This window comes from Saimiri boliviensis, chromosome 14 (assembly GCF_048565385.1).
Source record: "Saimiri boliviensis isolate mSaiBol1 chromosome 14, mSaiBol1.pri, whole genome shotgun sequence".
Classification (NCBI taxonomy): Eukaryota; Metazoa; Chordata; class Mammalia; order Primates; family Cebidae; genus Saimiri; species Saimiri boliviensis.
In genome coordinates, this window is record NC_133462.1 from 31,084,270 (window position 1) to 31,105,109 (window position 20,840).

The 20,840-nt window shown below is 47.5% G+C and overlaps 1 protein-coding gene across 1 annotated transcript; it reads left to right on the forward strand.

Annotated features, from left to right (window-relative positions):
- Positions 1-248: 248 nt before the first annotated feature.
- Positions 249-20,431, forward strand: CALR3 (calreticulin 3). Its single transcript, XM_039466564.2, has 9 exons — positions 249-339; positions 500-601; positions 6,053-6,256; positions 11,776-11,870; positions 13,237-13,422; positions 15,963-16,070; positions 16,160-16,291; positions 19,193-19,285; positions 20,139-20,431. Exons 1-9 carry the CDS (start codon positions 249-251, stop codon positions 20,280-20,282), a joined length of 1,155 nt encoding a protein of 384 aa, XP_039322498.1. The 3' UTR covers positions 20,283-20,431.
- The last annotated feature ends 409 nt before the right edge of the window (positions 20,432-20,840 follow it).

Below are 20,840 nucleotides of genomic sequence, written 5' to 3' on the forward strand. Positions count from 1 at the left end.
GGACTACAACTCCCGGGAAGCATCGCGTCCCGGGGACCAATGGTGCGCCGAATCACAATCGCGGGGCGTCATGGGAGTGGTAGTTCCGGGACGGGCCCGAAGTGCCCCGCGCCGCAGCGACCTATGAGACCTCAGGTCATAATCGTGAGGCGTGACGGGAGTGGTAGTTTCGGGGCTCGCCTGAAGAGCCGCAGAGACCGCTGGAAGCGAAGGGGCGGCAGCGACAGGAAGCTCAGTGCACCGCCGCCATGGCCTGGGCTCGGGTCCCACTCTGGGCCATCTGCATGCTGCGGGTGGCGCTGGCTACCGTTTATTTCCAAGAGGAATTTCTAGACGGAGGTGAAGGGCTGACGCCCGTGGTGGCAAGGGTGTAAGCTCCCCTATCTCCGTCCCCCCTAAGGCTGGCCAGAGTCGCTGCGGGGTCGATGGCAGCGAACCCTTCCCTGGACGCGAATTAACTGTTACCAGCTCTAACTGGTGTCATTTCCCCTCCCCACAGAGCACTGGAGAAACCGATGGGTGCAGTCCACCAATGACTCCCGATTTGGGCATTTTAGAGTCTCGTCGGGGAAGTTTTATGGTCATAAAGAAAAAGATAAAGGTTAGTGTAGAATCAGGACCAAATCGAGCCTATTGTTACATTTCCATAGCAACCTTTCAAGGTAGTTACGGCACAGCCAAAAGATTTTATTCCCATTTTACACATGAAGACCTTAAGGCAAAGGTAGACTTTAAGGCAAGGCTTCCTTATCTTTTGTTGTTTTCTCCTTTCTTTTTCTTTTCTTTCTTTTTTTTTTTTGGAGACAGAGTCTTGCCCAGGCTGGAGTGCAAGTGACATGATCTTGGCTCACTGCAACCTCCGCCTCCCGGGTTCAAGCAGTTCTCCTGCCTCAGACTCTTGAGTAGCTGGGCCTACAGGCGAGCGCCACCACACCCAGCTGATTTTTGTATTTTTAGTACAGAAGGAGTTTCACCATGTTGGCCAGGCTAATCTCAAACTCCTGACCTTGTGATCCACCCGCCACAGCCTCTCAAAGTGCTGGGATTACAGGTGTGAGTCACCACACCTGGCCTCCTCTCTCCTTTCTTTATTGCCGAAGATTGCTCCTTTTTTTTTTTTTTTTTTTGAACAGGAGTCTCGCTCTGTTTCCCAGGCTGGAGTGCAGTGGCACGATCTTGGCTCACTCAAACCACCTGCAGGATTCAAGCAATTCTGTTTCAGGCTTCCTAGGAGCTAGGATTACAGGCATGCACCAACTTGCCTGTTTCAGGCTAATTTTTTTTAGAGATGGGGGTTTCATCATGTTACCCAGGCTGCTCTCAAACTTCTGGCCTCAAGTGATCGCCCCTCAGCCTCCCAAAGTGCTGGGATTATAAACGTGAGCCAAGGTGCTTGGCCTATTATTATTATTACTATTACTATTATATTATTGGTATTAGGTCCCCTGAAGTCCAAGGAGACGTATTCAGTTTATTTGGTATAATAAAATCATACAAGAAGCACTGTCACATATGCAATGATGTTTAACCTTCTTTGGATTATATTTATATAAATGTGTTGGCCAGGCGTGGTGGCTCACACCTGTAATCCCAGTACTTTGGGAGGCTGAGGCGGGCAGATCACGAGGTCAGGAGATGGAGACCATTCTGGCCAACATGGTGAAACCCTGTCTCTACTAAAATACAAAAAATTAGCCAGGCATGGTGGCACACACCTGTAGTCCCAGCTACTAGGGAGGCTGAGGCAGGAGAATAACTTGAACCCGGGAGGAGGAGGTTGCAGTGAGCCCAGATTGCACCACTGCACTCCAGCCTCGCGTCAGGTCAAGACTCCATCTTTAAAAAAATGTGTTACTAGTATCCATTACCAAAATTGCCCCTCTTAAAAGACACCAGTCAAGTGCATATGGGGATCAAGGGCCATTTCCCTCAGAGGGAAAAGTGGGCTCCTCTCATTTTAATGTTTGCATTAAAAAGAAAAATATGATCAGGCACAGTGGCTCACACCTGTAATCCCAGTACTTTGGGAGACCAAGACAGGTGGATTACTTGAGTTCCAGACCAGCCTGGCCAACATGATAAAAACCTGTCTCTACTAAAAATACAAAGAATTAGCCAGGTGTAGTGGCAGGTGCCTGTAATCCCAGCTACTGGAGAGGCTGAGGCAGAGAATTGCTTGAAGCCGGGAGGCGGAGGTTGCAGTGAGCTGAGATCGTGCCACTGCTCTCAAGCCTGGGTGTCAGAGCGAGACTCCAGTCTCAAAAAAACAAAAAGCAAATAGCCAGGTATGTGTCTGTAGTTCCAGCTCGGAAGGCTAAGGTATGCTGGCACACACCTATAATCCCAGCTACTTGGGAGGCTGAGGCAGGAGAATCATTTGTACCCAGGAGGCAGAGATTGCAATGAACTGAGATCGCAGCACTGCATTCCAGCCTTGGGTGACAGAATGACACTCCATCTGAAAAAGAAATCACAGAGGTAAACATCACCTCTTGTTGCTTGTACATTTTTCAGTAGACAACAGAATGAGTTTTTACATCTGTACAGGCAGGTCAATATAAGGTGAGCAGATCTTTTATGTCTGTACAGGCAGATCAAGATAAGGCGAGCAGATCACTTGGGGTCAGGAGTTCAGGACCAGCCTGGCCAACATGGCAAAACTCAGTCTCTATTAAAAATACAAAACTTAGGCCGGGCGCAATGGCTCACACCTGTAGTCCCAGCACTTTGGGAGGCCGAGGCAGGTGGATCATGGGGTCAAGAGATCGAGACCATCCTGGTCAACATGGTGAAACCCCGTCTCTACTAAAAATACAAAAAATTAGCTGGGCATGGTGGTGTGTGCCTGTAATCTCAGCTACTCAGGAGGCTGAGGCAGGAGAATTGCCTGAACCCAAGAGGTGGAGGTTGCGGTGAGCCGAGATCGCGCCATTGCACTCCAGCCTGGGTAACGAAAGCGAAACTCCATCTCAAAAAATAAATAAATAAATAAATAAATAACTGGGTGTGGTAGCACACACTTATAATCTCACCAACTTCAGAGGCTGAAGCAGGAGAATCACTTGAACCCAGGAGGCTGAGGTTGGAGTGAGCCGAGATCATGCCAGTGCACTCCAGCCTGGACAACAGAGGGAGATCTGTCTCAAGAAAAAAAAAAAAGACAAAAATTAGCCAGTTGTGGTGGCATGAGCCTGTAGTCCCAGCTATTTGGGAGGCTAAGGCAGGAGAATCACTTGAACCTGAGAGGCAGACGTTGCAGTGAGCCGAGATCACACCACTATACTGCAGCCTGGATGACAGAGCAAGACTCTGTCTCCAAAAAATAATTATCATCATCTAGCTTAAAGAGAGCTAATTCAACCAGGCGCAGTGGCTCGCCTGTAATCCCAGCACTTTGGGAGGCCAAGGCAGGCAGATCACCAAGTTAAGAGTTTGAGACCAGCCTAGCCAACATGGTGAAACCCCATCTCTACTAAGAACACAAAACTTAGCCAGGCGTGGTGGCACATGCCTGTAATTCCAGCTAATGGAGAAGTTGAGGCAAGAGAATTGCCTGAACCCAGGAGGCAGAGGTTGCAGTGAACAGAGATTGCGCCACTGCACTCCAGCCTGGGCACAAGACTCCATCTCGGGGAGGAGTCGGGGAAGAGCTAATTCAAGCTCAGAGTTTGAGGACAACTGTTTGGAAAACAGATCCCAAAGAATAGAAGTCTGTTTTGAAGTGTAGAAGTTTGGGATCATTGGTATACACAAAGTTGAGGGAAGCTTAACAGAATTTCAACATCTTTCTTTTTTTTTTTTTTTTTTTTTTTTTTTTGAGGCGGAGTTTCGCTCTTGTTACCCAGGCTGGAGTGCAATGGCGCTATCTCGGCTCACCGCAACCTCCGCCTCCTGGGCTCAGGCAATTCTCCTGCCTCAGCCTCCTGAGTAGCTTGGATTACAGGCATGTGCCACCATGCCCAGCTAATTTTTTGTATTTTTAGTAGAGACGGGGTTTCACCATGTTGACCAGGATGGTCTCGATCTCTTGACCTTGTGATCCACCCGCCTCGGCCTCCCAAAGTGCTGGGATTACAGGCTTGAGCCACCGCGGCCGGCCTTCAACATCTTTCTATGCAAGGCTTGATACATAATTACCATGACCTGATTAACCAAGGTGGTCTTTTTCTTCTGAGATGGTATATTTAACATTTCACCCTCAAGATGTAAGAGTCTTGGCATCTTGTGTGCCATCTGGTCTGAGTTAGGTATAGGGCAATCCTGGAGGCAGTTAACCTGTAACCAAAGATCAGTGGTTACAAGTGGAGGAGGCGTAACTCTGGTCTGTCCTAGCCATTTACAGAACAAGAGCAATGAGGCAGAGGTTAACCTACGAGCTACGAAGCCGAGGTTACACCTGCAAGCTGCATGACTCAGAGCACACATCTCACCCAAGGCTTTCATTTTATTTTATTTTATTTATTTTATTGATTCTGTCACCCAGGCTGGAGTGCCGTGGTGCGATCTCTTCTCACTGCAACCTCCACCTTCCAGTTTCAAGTGATTCTCCTGCCTCAGCCTCCCAAGTAGCTGGGACTACAGGTGCTTGCCACCATGCCCAGCTAATTTTTGTATTTTTAGTAGAGATGGGGTTTCACTGTGTTAGCCAGGATGGTCTCGGTCTCCTGACCTCGTGGTCTGCCTGCCTCGGCCTCCCCAAGTGCTGGGATTTCAGGCATGAGCCACCGCGCCCAGCAGCTATTTTATTTGCTTTTTAAAACGGAGTGTCACTCTGCTACTCAAGCTGGAGTGCAGTGGGGCAGTCTTGGCTTCTCCACTTCCCAGGTTCAAGTGATTCAGCTGCCTCAGCTTCCCAAGTACCTGGGACCACAGGCACCTGCCACTATGCCCAACTAATTTTGTATTTTTAGTAGAAATGGGGTTTTGGCACCGTTGGCCAGGCTGCTCTCAAACTCCTGACCTCAAGTGATCCACCCGGCTCAGCCTCCCAAAGTGCTGAGATTACAGATGTGAGCCACCATGCCTGGCCTCTTAAGGCTTTTAAATTGTATTTTCTTTTATATATGTGAAAGTTTAGGCTGGGCATGGTGACTCACGCCTGTAATCTTAGCACTCTGGGAGGCGGGAGATGGGGCGGATCACTTGAGGCCAGGAGTTCAAGACCAGCCTGGGTAATGTGATGAAACCCATTCTCTACTAAAAATGCAAAAATTAGCCAGGTGTGGTGTTGAATGCCTGTAGTCCCACCTACTCAGGAGGCTGAGGCAGGAGAGTCACTTGAACCTGGAAGGCATCAGTTGCAGTGAGCAAAGATTCAGCCTGGGCTACAGAGCAAGACTCTGTCTCAAAAAAAAACAAGGAAGTTTAGTGTTCATAAATAAAGTTTCATTGGAACACAGCCACATTCATTCATTTATATTGTCTATGGCTGCTTTATGCTGAAAAGACAGAGTAGCGTGGTTAGGAAAGAGACCAAATGACCCACAAAATTTAAAATACAGGTGACCTGGCCGGGTGCGGTGGCTCGCGCCCATAATCCCAGCACCATGGGAAGCCGAGGCAGGCAGATCACGGGGTCAGGAATTCGAGACCAGCCTGGCCAATATGGTGAAACCCTGTCTCTACTAAAAATACAAAGATTAGCTGAGCATGGTGACTCACACCTATAATCCCAGCAGCTACACGGGAGGCTGAGGCAGGAAAATCACTTGAACTCGAGAGGCGAAGGTTGCAATGAACCGAGATTGCGCCACTGCACTCCAGCCTGGGCAACAGAATGAGACTCTGTCTAATAAATAAATAAGTAAATAAATAAATAGCAGTATGTTAAAAACAAAAACTTTCAGGTGTGTAAAATACAAGTCGTATGGAAGCAGAGTGCCTGCTAGCAGTGTGCCCATTATGCAGTATTGTATAGTGCTCTATTGGTACCAGATCACTGTGAATGGTTAGGACATTTATGGTTGGGAGTAAGGGAAAGACATCCGTTTAACTTCCTGCATTACCGAGCACAACATTGTTGCTAATCGCTCATGAGTGTTTTTGTTCAAAGGTCTGCAAACCACACAAAATGGCCGATTCTATGCCATCTCTGCACGCTTCAAACCATTCAGCAATAAAGGGAAAACTCTGGTCATTCAGTACACAGTAAAACATGAGCAGAAGATGGACTGTGGAGGAGGCTACATTAAAGTCTTTCCTGCGGACATTGACCAGAAGAACCTGAATGAAAAATCACAGTACTATATTATGTTTGGTGAGTTTAGGTGGTATAACACTACCACTTCTGGTGACTTTGAAAACCCTCCCACTTGACAGGATCTTTAGACTAGACTTTGCTAACATACTGAAGTTTAGTAGTATTGAGTATATCGTATCCAAAGTTTATAGCACTGTTAAACCGAATTAATATAAAAAGCAACTGTACCAGTCTGTTGTATTCCTGAAAAAGTTATTTATTCACCATTAGTGTAGCCCTCATGAAGGCTAAGGATTCCTTACCTGAAATGTTTGGGACCAGTGTTTTGGATTTTGGAATTTTGGAGTATTTGCATTATCCTTACTGGCTGAGCATCATTAAGCTGAAAAACCAGAAATCCACAGTGCTCCAGTGAGCATTTCCCTGTTGAGTCTAAGAGTTTCAGATTTTGGAACTCTTCAGATTTGGAATTTTTTGATTTAGGATGCTCAACTTGTGCGGTGTTTTGTTTTGTTTTGTTTTTTTGAGATGGAGTTTTCACGCTTGTTGCCTAGGCTGGAGTGCAATGGCAGTGGCACAGTCTTGGCTTGCTACAACCTCCACATCCAGGGTTCGAGCAATTCTCCTGCCTCAGCTTCCTGAGTAGCTCGGATTACAGGCATGCGCCACCATACCTGGCTAACTTTTTTGTATTTAGTAGAGATGGGATTTCACCATGTTGGCCAGGCTGGTCTCGAACTCCTGGCATGTCTCGAACTCCTGGCCTCAGGTGACCCACCCACCTTGGCCTTCCAAACTGCTGGGATTACAAGCCTGAGCCACCATGCGTGGCCTCAACCTGTGTTTTCAATCCTTCAGGGCTCAGTAACCCTTGACCACGGGCCAAATTGGCCCACCATCTGTGTTTTTATGACCCATGAACTACAAATCTTTTTACATTTTTAACTGGTTGGAAAAAATCAATACAAGGATGATATTTTGAGATACATGAAAATTATATGAAATTTGGCTGGGCACAGTGTCTCATACCTGTAATCCCAGCACGTCGGGAAGCCAAGGTGGGTGGATGACGAGGTCAGGAATTCAAGCCCAGCCTGGCCAAGATGGTGAAACCCCTTCTCTACTAAATATACAAAAATTAGCCAGTGGTGGTGGCAGGCACCTATAATCCCAGCTACTTGGGAAGCTGAGGCAGAGTATTGCTTCAGCTTGGGAGGCAGAGGTTGCAGTGAGCTGAGATCGCACCAGTACACTCCACATTCCAGCCTGGGCAACAGAGCAACACTTCATCTCAAAAAAAAAAAAAAAAAGGCCAGGCATGGTGGCTCACACCTATAATCCCAGCACTTTGGGAGGCTGAGGCAGGCAGATCACAAAGTCTGGAGTTCGAGACCAGCCTGGCCAAGATGGCGAAACCCTGTCTCTACTAAAAATACAAAAATTAGCCAGGTGTGGTGACAAATGCACGTAATTCCAGCTGCTCAGGAGGCTGAGGCAGGAGAATCACTTGAACCCAGGAGGTGGAGGTTAAAGTGAGCTGAGATTTCACCACTGCACTCCAGCCTGGGGGGATACAGTGAGATCCAATCTCCGTTAAAAAAAAAAACAAAAAACAAAAAACAGGCCGGGCACGGTGGCTCAAGCCTGTAATCCCAGCACTTTTGGAGGCCGAGGCGGGTGGATCACAAGGTCGAGAGATGGAGACCAACCTGGTCAACATGGTGAAACCCCGTCTCTACTAAAAATACAAAAAATTAGCTGGGCATGGTGGCGCGTGCCTGTAATCCCAGCAACTCAGGAGGCTGAGGCAGGAGAATTGCCTGAACCCAGGAGGCGGAGGTTGCGGTGAGCCGAGATCGTGCCATTGCACTCCAGCCTGGGTAACAAGAGTGAAACTCCGTCTCAAAAAAAAAAAAAAAAAAAAAGGCAATTAGATGAAATGTAGATTTCAGTGTCCCTAAATGAAGTCTTACTGGAATGCAGCGTCACTCTGTTCATTTATATGTTGTCTGTGGCTGCTTGCCAGTAGCAGTGGCAGAGTTAAGTTGTCATGACACAGATCATTAGGCTTACAAAGCCAGAAATATTCTACCATCTGGCCTTTGTAGAAAAAGCCTGCAAACCTCTGGAAAATATTAAATGTCTCCTAACACCAGGGGTACTTGATTAAAATTTGTGCTGGAACTGGGAAGGGATCACACTGGGCCACAGGAAATAGACATAAGTATAGTATAACTTACAACTTTAAGAATTAATGTACCCCAGGCTGGGTGTGGTGGCTCATGCCTGTAGTCTCAGCACTTTGGGAGGCTGAGGTGGGCAGATCACTTGAGGTCAGGAGTTTGAGGCCAGCCTGGCCAACATGGTGAAACCCCGTCTCTACTAAAAATACAAAAATTAGCCAGGTATGGTGCCGCATGCCTGTAATCCCAGCCACTCAGGAGGCTGAGGTGGAGTATTGCTTGAACCCGGGAAATAGAGGTTGTGGTGAGCCGAAATAGTGCCATTGCACTCCAGCCAGGGCAACAGAATAAGACTCTGTCTCAAAAAAAAAAAAAAAAAAAAAAATCAGGTGGGCGTGGTGGCTCACGCCTGTAATCTCAGCACTTTAGGAGGCCGAGGTGGGTGGATCACCTGAGGTTAGGAGTTCAAGACCAGCCAGGCCAACATGGTGAAACCCTGTCTTTAAAAAAAAAAAAAAAAAATCATCCTTAGCCAGGCACAGTGGCTCATGCCTGTAATCTCAGCACTTTGGGAGGCCAAGGCAGGAGGATTACTTGAGTCCAGGAGTTTGAGACTAGCTTGACCAACATAGTGAGACCCTGTCTCTACAAAATATTTTTAAAAAATAAAAATAGAAGAAAAAAATGGATATCCAGAAAAATCTGCCCAGGGAAGATGACTTGAGCCCAGGAGTTTGAGACCAGCCAGGGCAACATAGCAAGACCCCATCTCTCAAAAAATTTTTAGAATTACAGATGTGGTGTGTGACTGTAATCCAGCTACTCAGGAGGCTGAGGCAGGAGAATCTCTTGAACCCAGGAGGTGAAGGTTGCAGTGAGTAAAGATCACGCCACTGCACTCCAGCCTGGATGACAGAGCAAGACTCAAAAAAAAAAAAAAAAAAAAAAATTAACCCAGTGTGGTGGCGTGCACCTGTGGTTCTCGCTACTCAGGCGGCTGAAGCAGGAGGATCCGCTGAGCCAAGGAGTTTGAGGACACAGTGAGCTATGATCACACAACTGCACTCCAGCCTGGATGACAGAATAAGACCCCACCTTATTCTGTATTAAAAAAGGAGAAGTAGAAAAAAATACTCTATGTAGCATATGTCTACTACATCTGAATTGCCAAGCAGCCTAATTTGGGGTTAAAAAAAGATTAAAATAAACTTTTCTTAGTATTTCAGTTTTTAACTCAACAGTTCCATTTTACTCAAACCCACTCTGTCACTATTGGAACACTTTGTTGTAATGAATCAGCGCCAGCCATTAGTGTGAGGGGAGCTTGCTGAGGGTGAGGTGTTAAGGAGGAAGGGAGAGAAGCATAGTCATTGTCAGAGCCTTGACATTTGCATAAATACCTATGCACAGGTGGGGCATGGTGGTTCCCGTCTGTAATCCCAGTACTTCAGGAGGCCAAGGCGGGTGGCTCACAAGGTCCGGAGTTCGAGACCAGCCTGGCAAACATGGTGAAACCCCATCTCTACTAAAAATACAAAAATTAGGGCAGGGCACAGTGGCTCACACCTGTAATCCCAGCACTTTGGGATGCCAAGATGGGCAGATCACCTGAGGTTGGGAGTTCAAGACCAGCCTGACCAACATGGAGAAACCCCATCTCTTAAAAAAAAAAAAAATTACCTGGGTATGGTGGTACATGCCTGTGGTCCCAACTACTTGGGAGGCTGAGGGAGGAGAATCACTTGAACCCAGGAGGTGGAGTTTTCAGTAAGCTGAGATTGTGCCACTGTACTCCAGCCTGGGAGATAGAGTGAGACTCCACCTTGAACAAAAACAAAAACAAAGAAAACCCCAAAACTTTAATAAAACAAATAGTAGCTTGTATGTAACCACCCAAGGGGTTCACCTTGCCCATAGCCTAGGCAGAGCAGATTCATCAAGACATGGGAATTCCAACAGAGAGAGTAATTCACGTAGAGCTTGCTGTGCAGCAGACCAAAGTTGTATTATTATTATTATTATTATTATTTTGAGATGGAGTCTCACTCTGTCACCCAGCCTCTCACCTCAGCCTCCTGTGTAGCTGGGACTACAGGTGCACACCATCATTCTCATTAATTTTTGTATTTTTTTTTTTTTTTTTTTTTTTTGAGACGGAGTTTCGCTCTTGTTACCCAGGCTGGAGTGCAATGGCGCGATCTCGGCTCACCGCAACCTCCGCCTCCTGGGTTCAGGCAATTCTCCTGCCTCAGCCTCCTGAGTAGCTGGGATTACAGGCACGCGCCACCATGCCCAGCTAATTTTTTTTTTTTGTATTTTTAGTAGAGACGGGGTTTCACCATGTTGACCAGGATGGTCTCGATCTCTCGACCTCGTGATCCACCCGCCTCAGCCTCCCAAAGTGCTGGGATTACAGGCTTGAGCCACCGCGCCCGGCAATTTTTGTATTTTTAGTAGAGACGGGGTTTCACCATGTTGGTGAGGCTGGTCTTGAACTCCTGGCCTCGAGTGATCCCCCCCACCTTGGGCCTCCTAAACTGCTGGGATTACAGGCCACTTTGAATATTTAAATAAACTTCAGAACACACTAAGAAGTGAGTGGAAAGCCAGGACATTGTCCTTTAACAGCAATAAGATATTTGCACATGTGACCAGGTGCAATGGCTGACACCTGTAATCCCAGAACTTTGGGAGGCCAAGGCAGGCGAATCACCAGAGGTCAGTAGTTTGAGACCAGCCTAGCCAACAACACAAAACCCCATCTCTACTAAAAATACAAAAATTAGCCAGGCGTGGTGGTGCATGCCTGTAATCACAGCTGACTCTATTTGGGAGGTTGACACAGGAGAATCACTTAAACCTGGGAGGTGGAGATTGCGGTGAGCTGAGATTGCACCACTTCATTCCAGCCTGGGCAGCAGAGCGAGATGCTGTCTCAAAAATAAATAAATAAATAACTTAGTGTGAATATCTGATTATTGGATTATACCTGATTATATTTAAGAAAAATGGGCTGGGCGCAGTGGCTCATGCCTGTAATCCCAACACTTTGGGAGGCCAAGGCAGGCGGATCACCTGTGGTAGGGAGTTTGAGACCAGGCTGACCAACATGGAAAAACCCGTCTCTACTAAATATACAAAATTAGCCAGGCGTGGTGGCGCATGCCTGTAATCCCAGCTACCGGGAGGCTGAGGCAGGAGAATCGCTTGAACCTGGGAGGCGGAGGTTGCGGTGAGCTGAGATCGCACCACTGCACTCCAACCTGGGCAACAAGAGCAAAACTGTCTCAAAAAAACAAAAAAGAGAAAAAGAAGAAGAAAGGTTATGGGGTGGCTATTCTATGGTGATGCATTATGGAAAGAAAATGAGAACAGCTAATTTTTTTTTTGTAGGACCCGATATTTGTGGATTTGATATCAAGAAAGTTCATGTTATTTTACATTTCAAGAATCAGTATCATGAAAACAAGAAATTAATCAGGTGTAAGGTACGTGCTCTTGTATACAAATAAATGAGTGTTAACTCTTGCCCGATGATAACTCAGTTTAGAGAAAATAGTTTTGATCGTAAAATACTTAACTGAGCCGGGGATGGGTCTTCGTAAACATACCTCCTATTCCCGGTTCCCAATTTAGGGGCCTGTCAGAGATACTCGTCTTCTTGACTGGTTTCCTGAAGTCTTTACCCCAAGATGAGAGGAGGGCACTCTCATTTTTTACTGTGAGCTCTGACATATCATCATTTGCCCTAGGAGGGTTACGATAGGACAGTCACATCCATCCTCATTCATGAATGAAATATTCAGGATGAAAAAACATTCTGGAGAAATGGCCTGGCGCAGTGGCTCACACCTCTAATCCCTGCACTTTAGGTGGCTGAGACAGGAGGATCACTTGAGCCAAGGAGTTCCAGACCAGCCTGGGCAACATGGTGAAACCCTGTCACTACAGAAAATACAAAAATTAGCCAGGTGTAATGCTAGGAACCTGTGGTCCCAGCTACTCAGGAGGCTGAGATGCGAGAATTATTTGAGCCCTGGAGGTCAAGGCTGCAGTGAGCTGTGATTGCACCACTGCACTCCAGCCTGGGCAACAGAGTGAGACCCTGTTTCCAAAATACATGCATACATACATACTACATATTTAGACCTGCATTAAAACATTGAGGGGTGGGGTGTGGTGGCTCATGCCTATAGTCCCAGCACTTTGGGAGGACAAGGTGAGTGGATTACCTTAGGTCAGGAGTTTGAGACCAGCTTGAACAACATGGAGAAACCTTGTTTCTACTAAAAATACAAAAAATTAGCCAGGCGTCATGGTGAATGCCTGTAATGTCAGCTACTTGGGAGGGTGAGAATACCTGCTACATGGTAATGTCAGCTACTTGGGAGGGTGAGGTAGGAGAATCGATTGAGCCTGGGAGGTGGAGGTTGCAGTGAGCCAAGATCACTCGATTTCCCTCTAGCCTGGGCAACAAGAGCAAAACTCCATCTCAAAAAAAAAAAAAAAAAAACTGATGGTTGGCCAAGCGCGGTGGCTCATGCCTATAATCCCAACACTTTGGGAGGCCAAGGCAGGTGGATCACCTGAGTTCAGGAGTTCCAGACCAGCCTGGCCGACATGATGAAACTCTACTAAATACAAAAAATTAGCCAGGCATGGTAGGAGGTGCCTGTAATCCCAGCTTCTCAGGAGGCTGAGGGAAGGAGAATCGCTTCAACTCAGGAGGCACAGGTTGCAGTAGCTGAGATTGCGCCCCTGCACCCCAGCCTGGGCAACAGAGCAAGACTCCATCTCAAAAAAAAAAAAGAATTGAGGGTTTAATTGTTATGCTTTTCCCCCTAAAATGTGCAGGTTGATGGCTTTACACACCTCTACACTCTAATTTTAAGACCAGATCTTTCTTACGATGTGAAAATTGATGGCCAGTCGATTGAATCCGGCAGCATAGAGTATGATTGGAACTTAGCATCACTCAAGAAGGAAAAGTCCCTGGCAGAATCGAAGGACCGGAAGCTAACTGAAGACATCAAAGCCCAGGTGTGAATTTTTCCTGTGCAACTCTAGAAAGTGCACAAACAGGGGCCGGGCGCGGTGGCTCACACCTGTAATCCCAGCACTTTGGGAGGCTGAGGCAGGTGGATGACGAGGTCAAGAGATCGAGACCATCCTGGTCAACATGGTGAAACCCCTTCTCTACTAAAAATACAAAAAATTAGCTGGGCATGGTGGCACGTGCCTGTAATCCCAGCTACTCAGGAGGCTGAGGCAGGAGAATTGCCTGAACCCGGGAGGTGGAGGTTGCGGTGAGCCGAGATCGCGCCATTGCACTCCAACCTGGGTAACAAGAGCGAAACTCCGTCTCAAAAAAAAAAAACAAAGAAAGAAAGAAAGTGCACAAACAGGCCCAGCACGGTGGCTCACACCTGTAATCCCAGCACTTTGGGAGGCCGAGGTGGGCGAATCATGAGGTCAGGAGTTCGAGAGCAGCATAGCCAATATGGTGAAACCCCGTCTCTACTAAAGTATACAAAAATTAGTTGGGTGTGGTGGCACACACCTGTAAACCCAGCTACTCGGGAGGCTGAGGCAGGAGAATCGCTGGAACCTGGGAGACGGAGGTTGTAGTGAGCTGAGATTGTGCCACTGCACTCTAGCCTGAGTGACAGAGTGAGACTCAGTCTCAAAAAAAAAAGAAAGTGTGCAAATATGGATTGTAAGTACCCAGTTACTGGACAATTGCTGCATGGCTGGTAGCCATGATGGCAACATTGTACCACAAAATGCCCTCCCCAGAGCACACAATAGAGACCAGCCACATCTCTACACATCTGGGTATCATAAAAGAGTTGGTTGTTTTTGAGACAGAGTTTAGCTCGTTGCCCAGACTGGAGTGCAGTGGTGTGATCTCAGCTCACTGCAACCTCCATCTCCCAGGGTTTCACCATGTTGGTCAGGCTGGTCTCGAACTCCTGAACTCAGGTGATCTGCCTGCCTTGGCCTCCCAAAGTGCTGGGATTACAGGCGTGAGCCACCGCCCTCACTTTTTGCACCATCATTTTCACTCTAGCCACTACTTGAGGTTTTCTACACCGCCGCTCCTCTCCATAGTATGGGCAAAAGGCTGAGGTCATATGGCAGGTTAGGGAGAAAAAATTAGGCAGTCTGGTGTTGCCCTGAAGCCCTCAGTGGGATTGGAAACACCAAGCACTTGGCCTCCTAACCACCAAATTGAAGAAGGGAGAGGGACACTGGGACAGGGGTCACCAGCCTGTGCCTGCCTGTTGGCATCTAGGAATTTCTGGTCTTGGCTGGGCGCAATGGCTCATGCCTGTAATCACAGCACTTTGGGAGGCCAAGGTAGGTGGATCACCCAAGGTCAGGAGTTTGAGACCATCCTGGCCAACATGGCGAAACCACATCTCTACTAAAAATACAAAAATTAGCCAGGCATAGTGGTGGGTGCCTATAGTCCCAGCTACTCAGGAGGCTTAGTCAAGAGAATCGCTTGAACTGGAAGGCGGGGCTTGTGGTGAGCTGAGATCATGCCATTGCATTCCAGCCTGGGTGACAAAAGCCAGACTCCATCTCAAAAACATAAAAAGAGTTTTCTGTCTTGGCCAGGCACAGTGTCTCATATCTGTAATCCTAGCACTTTGGGAGGCTGAGGCGGGTGGATTGCCTGAGCTCAGGAGTTCAAGATCAGACTGGGCAACACGGTGAAACCCCATCTCTACTAAAATACAAAAACTAGCCAGCTGGTGGCATGCAACAAGAGAATTGCTTGAACCTGGGAGACGGAGGTTGCAGTGAGCAGAGATTGTGCCACTGTACTCCAGCCTGGGTGACGGAGAGAGACTCCATCTCAAAAAAAAAAAAAAAAAAATTCCTTTTCATATCTGAGCATCTGGCTGGGTAGAGTGGCTCATGCCTGCAATACCAGCACTTCTGGAGGTCAAGGCAGGAGGACTGCTTGAGCCCAGGAGTTTGAGACAAGGCTGAGCAACAGAGGGAGATGCTGACTGTACAAAACATCAAAATAGTAGGCAGGCAAGGTGGTGGGTGCCTGTGGTCTCAGCTACTCAGGAGGTTGAGGCAGGAGGATCCCTGGAGCCCAGGAGGTTGAGGCTGCTGTGAGCCATGATTGCGCTATTGTGCTCCAGCCTGGGTGAAAGCAAAACCTAATCTCAGAAAACAAAAACAGGCCGGGCACAGTGGCTCACACCTGTAATCCCAGCACTTTGGGAGGCCAAGGTGGACGGATCACGGGTTCAAGAGATCGAGACCATCCTGGCCAACATGGTGAAACCCTATCTCTACTAAAAATACAAAAATTAGCCAGGCGTGGTGGCACACGCCTGTGGTCCCAGCTACTCGGGAGGCTGAGGTTAAAGAATCGCTTGAACCCAGGTGGAGGTTGCGGTGAGCCAAGATTGTGCCACTGCACTCCAGCCTGGGCGACAGAGCGAGACTGTCTCAAAAAAAAAAAAAAAAAAAAGAAAGAAAGAAAAATCGGAAGCAACGGCAACAAATACATGAGCATCTGACAGATTTTCCTTTTTCCTTACATGTCTGTGAAGGACTGGGAGAAGCATTTTCTGGACGCCAGCGCCAGCAGGCAGAGTGACTGGAATGGTGAACTGGATGGGGACTGGCAGGCCGCAATGCTCCAGAAGCCGCCGCGCCAGGTGTGTGGCCTCTTTGCATGATTCCAGGGATGCCCCTCCCCTGCCTATGTCATTGAGACCACCCCCCCTTTTTTTTTTTTTTGATGCAGGATGGCCTGAAACTAGAAGGTATTGATAGAGACATTTGGCTCCACCATAAAATGAAGAATACCAACTATTTGACACAGTACGACCTCTCAGAATTTGAGAACATCGGTGCCATCGGCCTGGAGCTTTGGCAGGTCATTTGGTTTTAAATTTGCTTTAGTTTTCGTGTGTGTGTGTGTGTGTGTGTGCTGTTCTGTTTCTTTTTTGAGACTGCGTCTCATTCTGTCACCTAGGCTGGAGTGCAGTGGCACGATCCTGGCACTGCAGCCTCAGACTGGACCCAAAGATCCTTCCCCCTCAGCCTCCCAAGTAGCTAGAACTACAGGCACAAGCCATCACACTCAGCTTTTTTTTTTTTTTTTTTTTTTTTTTTAGATGGAGTTTCGCTCTTGTTACCCAGGCTGGAGTGCAATGGCGCAATCTCGGCTCACCGCAACCTCCGCCTCCTGGGTTCAGGCAATTCTCCTGCCTCAGCCTCCTGAGTAGCTGGGATTACAGGCACGCACCACCATGCCCAGCTAATTTTTTGTATTTTTAGTAGAGACGGGGTTTCACCATGTTGACCAGGATGGTCTTGATCTCTTGACCTCGTGATCCACCCGCCTCGGCCTCCCAAAGTGCTGGGATTACAGGCTTGAGCCACCGCGCCCGGCCTCAGCTTTTGCTTTTGAGAAATGAGGATCTCACTATGTTGTCTAGGCAAATTTGAACTCCCAGTCTCAAGCAGTCCTTCCACCTCAGCCTCCCAAAGTGCTGGGAGGTTTTAGTTTTTGTTTTTGTTTTTGTTTGAGACAGAGTTTTGCTCTTGTTACCCAGGTTGGAGTGCAATGGCGCGATCTCGGCTCACCGCAACCTCCGCCTCCCAGGTTCAGGCAATTCTCCTGCCTCTGCCTCCTGAGTAGCTGGGACTACAGGCACGCACCACCATGCCCAGCTAATTTTTTGTATTTTTAGTAGAGACGGGGTTTCACCATCTCGATCTCTTGACCTCGTGATCCACCCGTCTCGGCCTCCCAAAGTGCTGGGATTACAGGCTTGAGCCACCGCGCCCAGCCATTTTTTTTTTTTTTCTAATGTTTTGGTGATCCCAGTGGGTGAGGTGGCTCATGCCTGTAATCCCAGCAATTTGGGAGGCGAAGAGGGGCAGATCATGAGGTCAGGAGATGGAGACCATGCTGGCTAACATTAACAGTAAAACCCCGTCTCTACTAAAAATACAAAAATTTGCCAGGTGTGGTGGTGCATGCTTGTAGTCCCAGCTACTCAGGAGGCTGAGGCAGGAGAATCTTTTAAACCTGGAAGGAATCAGTTGAACCTGAGAAGTGGAGGTTGCAGTGAGCCAAGATTGCGCCACTGCACTCCAGCCAGGGTGACAATGCAAGACTTCATCTCAAAACAAACAAATAAACAAACAATAACAACAACAAAAAAACAGAGGGAGACTTTGTCTCAAAAAAAAGGTTTTGGTGAACCCAATGTGTAACCAAGTTTGAGGAGCCAGTGCCCCAGAGGGAAAGGATAGTCTAGAAATGGGTTTAAGCACCACCTACTATTCTTTTTTTGAGACGGAGTTTTGCTCTTGTCATGCAGGCTGGAGAGCAATGGCGCAATCTCGGCTCACCGCAACCTCCGCCTCCTGGGTTCAAACAATTCTCCTGCCTCAGCCTCCCGAGTAGCTGGGATTACAGGCATGCACCACCACGCCCAGCTAATTTTATAGTTTTAGTAGAGACAGGGTTTCTCCATGTTGGTCAGGCTGGTCTTGAACTTCTGACCTCAGGTGATCTGCTGGCCTCGGCCTCCCAAAGTGCTAGGATTACAGGTGTGAGCCACCATGCCTGGCACCACTCACTATTCTAATTGCTGTTACAGTACACAGTACTGAGCAAAATACAACTGTTTATATTTAAAAAGTTGTTATATATGTCACATCAATAATGAAGGCCTAGTACCCAGGGACAATAAGGCTCATGCCTGTAGTAGTCCCAGCTACTGGGGAAACTGAGGTGGGAGGATCATGTGAGCCCAGAAGTTCATTTTTTTTTTTGAGACAGAGTCGCACTCTGTAACCCAGGTGGGAGTGCAGTGGCACAATCTCAGATCACTGCAGCCTCTACCTCCCAGGTTTAAGCAATCCTCCCACCTCAGCCTCCTGAGTAGCTGGGACTAAAGGCATGCACCACCACATCTGATACTTTTTGTATTTTTACTAGAGACAGGGTTCACCATGTTGGCCAGATTGGTTTTGAACTCCTGTCCTCAAGTGATTCACCTGCCTCAGCCTCCCAAAGTGCTGGGATTACAGGTGTGAGCCACCATGCCCAGCCAAGTCCAGAAGTTCAAATCCAGCCTAGGCAAATAGCAAGACCCCATCTCTTAAAAAATAAAAAAAATTCGGCGGGGGGTGGGGAAGTGGGAAGAGATAGCACAGGGAGAAATGACAGACACAGGTGAGGGGATGGAAGGCAGCAAACCACACTGCCATGTGTGTACCTATGCAACAATCTTGCATGTTCATCACATGTACCCCGAAACCTAAAATGCAATAAGATAAAATAAAGTAAAAAAAAAAAGACTGTCTCAAATAAAAATAATAATAAATGAAAAAAAAAATAAATAAATAAAATTCACCTGAGTTTCTTATACTTCCAAAGGAAAAAAGAAATGAAAAATAAACAAATAATAAAGAATAAAAGCACTGGATGCAGTGGCTCACGCCTGTAATCTCAGCACTTTGGGAGGCCAAGGTGGGCAGATCACCTGAGATTGGGAGTTTGAGACCAGCCTGGTGAACATGGTGAAAACCCATCTCTACTAAAAATACAAAAATTGGCTGGGTATGATGGCACATGCCTGTAATCCTAGCTACTCAGGAGGCTGAGACAGATGAATCACTTGAACCTGGAAGGTGGAGGTTGCAGTGAACTGCGATCACGCCATTGCAGTCCAGCCTAGGCAAAAAGAGTGAAACTCTGCCAAAAAAAAGAAAAAGGAATAAAAACATAATAATGAAGGCCTTATTTTTTTATCTGCAGGTGAGATCTGGAACCATTTTCGATAACTTTCTGATCACAGATGATGAAGAGTATGCAGATAACTTTGGCAAGGCCACCTGGGGCGAAACCAAGGTATGAAGCACATGATTAACTCTTCCTACATCATTAATTTAGTTGTGTAATTTTTTTTTTTTTGAAGTGGAGTCTGGCTCTGTCACTCAGGGTGGAGTGCAGTGGCACAATCTCTGCTCACTGCAACCTCTGCCTCCCGGGTTCAAGCAATTGTCTTGCCTCAACCTCCCGAGTAGCTGGGACTACAGGCACATGCCACCATGCCCAGCTAGTTTTTGTATTTTTAGTAGAGACGGGGTTTTACCATATTGGTCAGGCTGGTCTTGAAGTCCTGACCTCAGGTAATTCACCTGCCTCGGTCTCCCAAAGTGCTGGGATTACAGGTGTGAGCTATTGCACCCAGCCCCAGGTAAGGTTAATATTAAAAGGTTCCAGGGATTAGGACATGAAATCTTTTTTTTTTTTTTTTTTTTTTTTTTTTTTTTGAGACGGATTCTCGTTCTGTCACCCAGGCTGGAGTGCAATGGTGTGATCTCGGCTCACCGAGACCTCCGCCTCCCAGGTTCGAGCAATTCTCCTGCCTCAGTCTCCTGAGTAGCTGGGATTACAGGTGCATGGCACCACGCCCAGCTGATTTTTGTATTTTTAGTAGAGATGGGGTTTCTCCGTGTTGACCAGGCTGGTGTCAAACTCCTGACCTCATAATCTGCCCATCTCAGCCTCCCAAAGTGCTGAGATTACAGGCGTGAACCACTGAGCCCGTCCAGGACATGAAATCTTAGTACTCTTCTCATTCAGCCTATCCCAGGTGGTGTGGAGGCTTCTAGAAGGCAGGGTTCCCCTGAGTACTGACAGGCTACATGGAAGCATAACCCCTGGCCCCTGGAGGTTTTGTTTTTGTTTCTTTCTCCAGGGTCCAGAAAGGGAGATGGATGCCATACAGTCCAAGGAAGAAATGAAGAAGGCCCGCGAGGAAGAGGAGGAAGAGCTGCAGTCGCAAGAGAGTGACGGTCACAAAAATTACTTCCATCGATTTCACAAAAGGAATGAACTTTAGTCATCCCCACTGGAGATAAGGACGACTGGGAAACCCTCATTGCCACTTTAATCTGTGTTTAAAACTCAAATGTCTACATGGTACTTTGTCCAATTTCCTTTGAGAAATGTTTGATGCTTCTCCGCGGGGTTGGTGGCCTCTCCTCTGGTGACCCCTCACACTGAGTTTTCTGTTTTCTCTTCACGACTCGACGTGCTGGAAGTCAGCAAGGGTCTGACTAAAACCACAATCCCCTCTTCTTTCTCTCTCTTTTTTTTTTTTTTTTTTTTGAGGCAGAGTTCTGGTAGGCTGGAGTGCAATGGTGGGATCTTAACTCACAGCAATCTCTGCCTCCTGGGTAGCGATTCTCCTGCCTCAGTCTTCCGAATAGCTGGGATTACAGGCACCACCACACCGGCTAATTTTGTGTGTTTTGGAGAGATGGGTTTTCTCCATGTTGGTCAGGCTGGTCTGAAACTCCTGACCTCAGGTGATCCGCTTGCCTTGGCCTCCCAAAGTGCTGGGATTACAGGCGTGAGCCACTGCGCCCGGCCTTTTTTTTTTTTTGAGATGGACTCT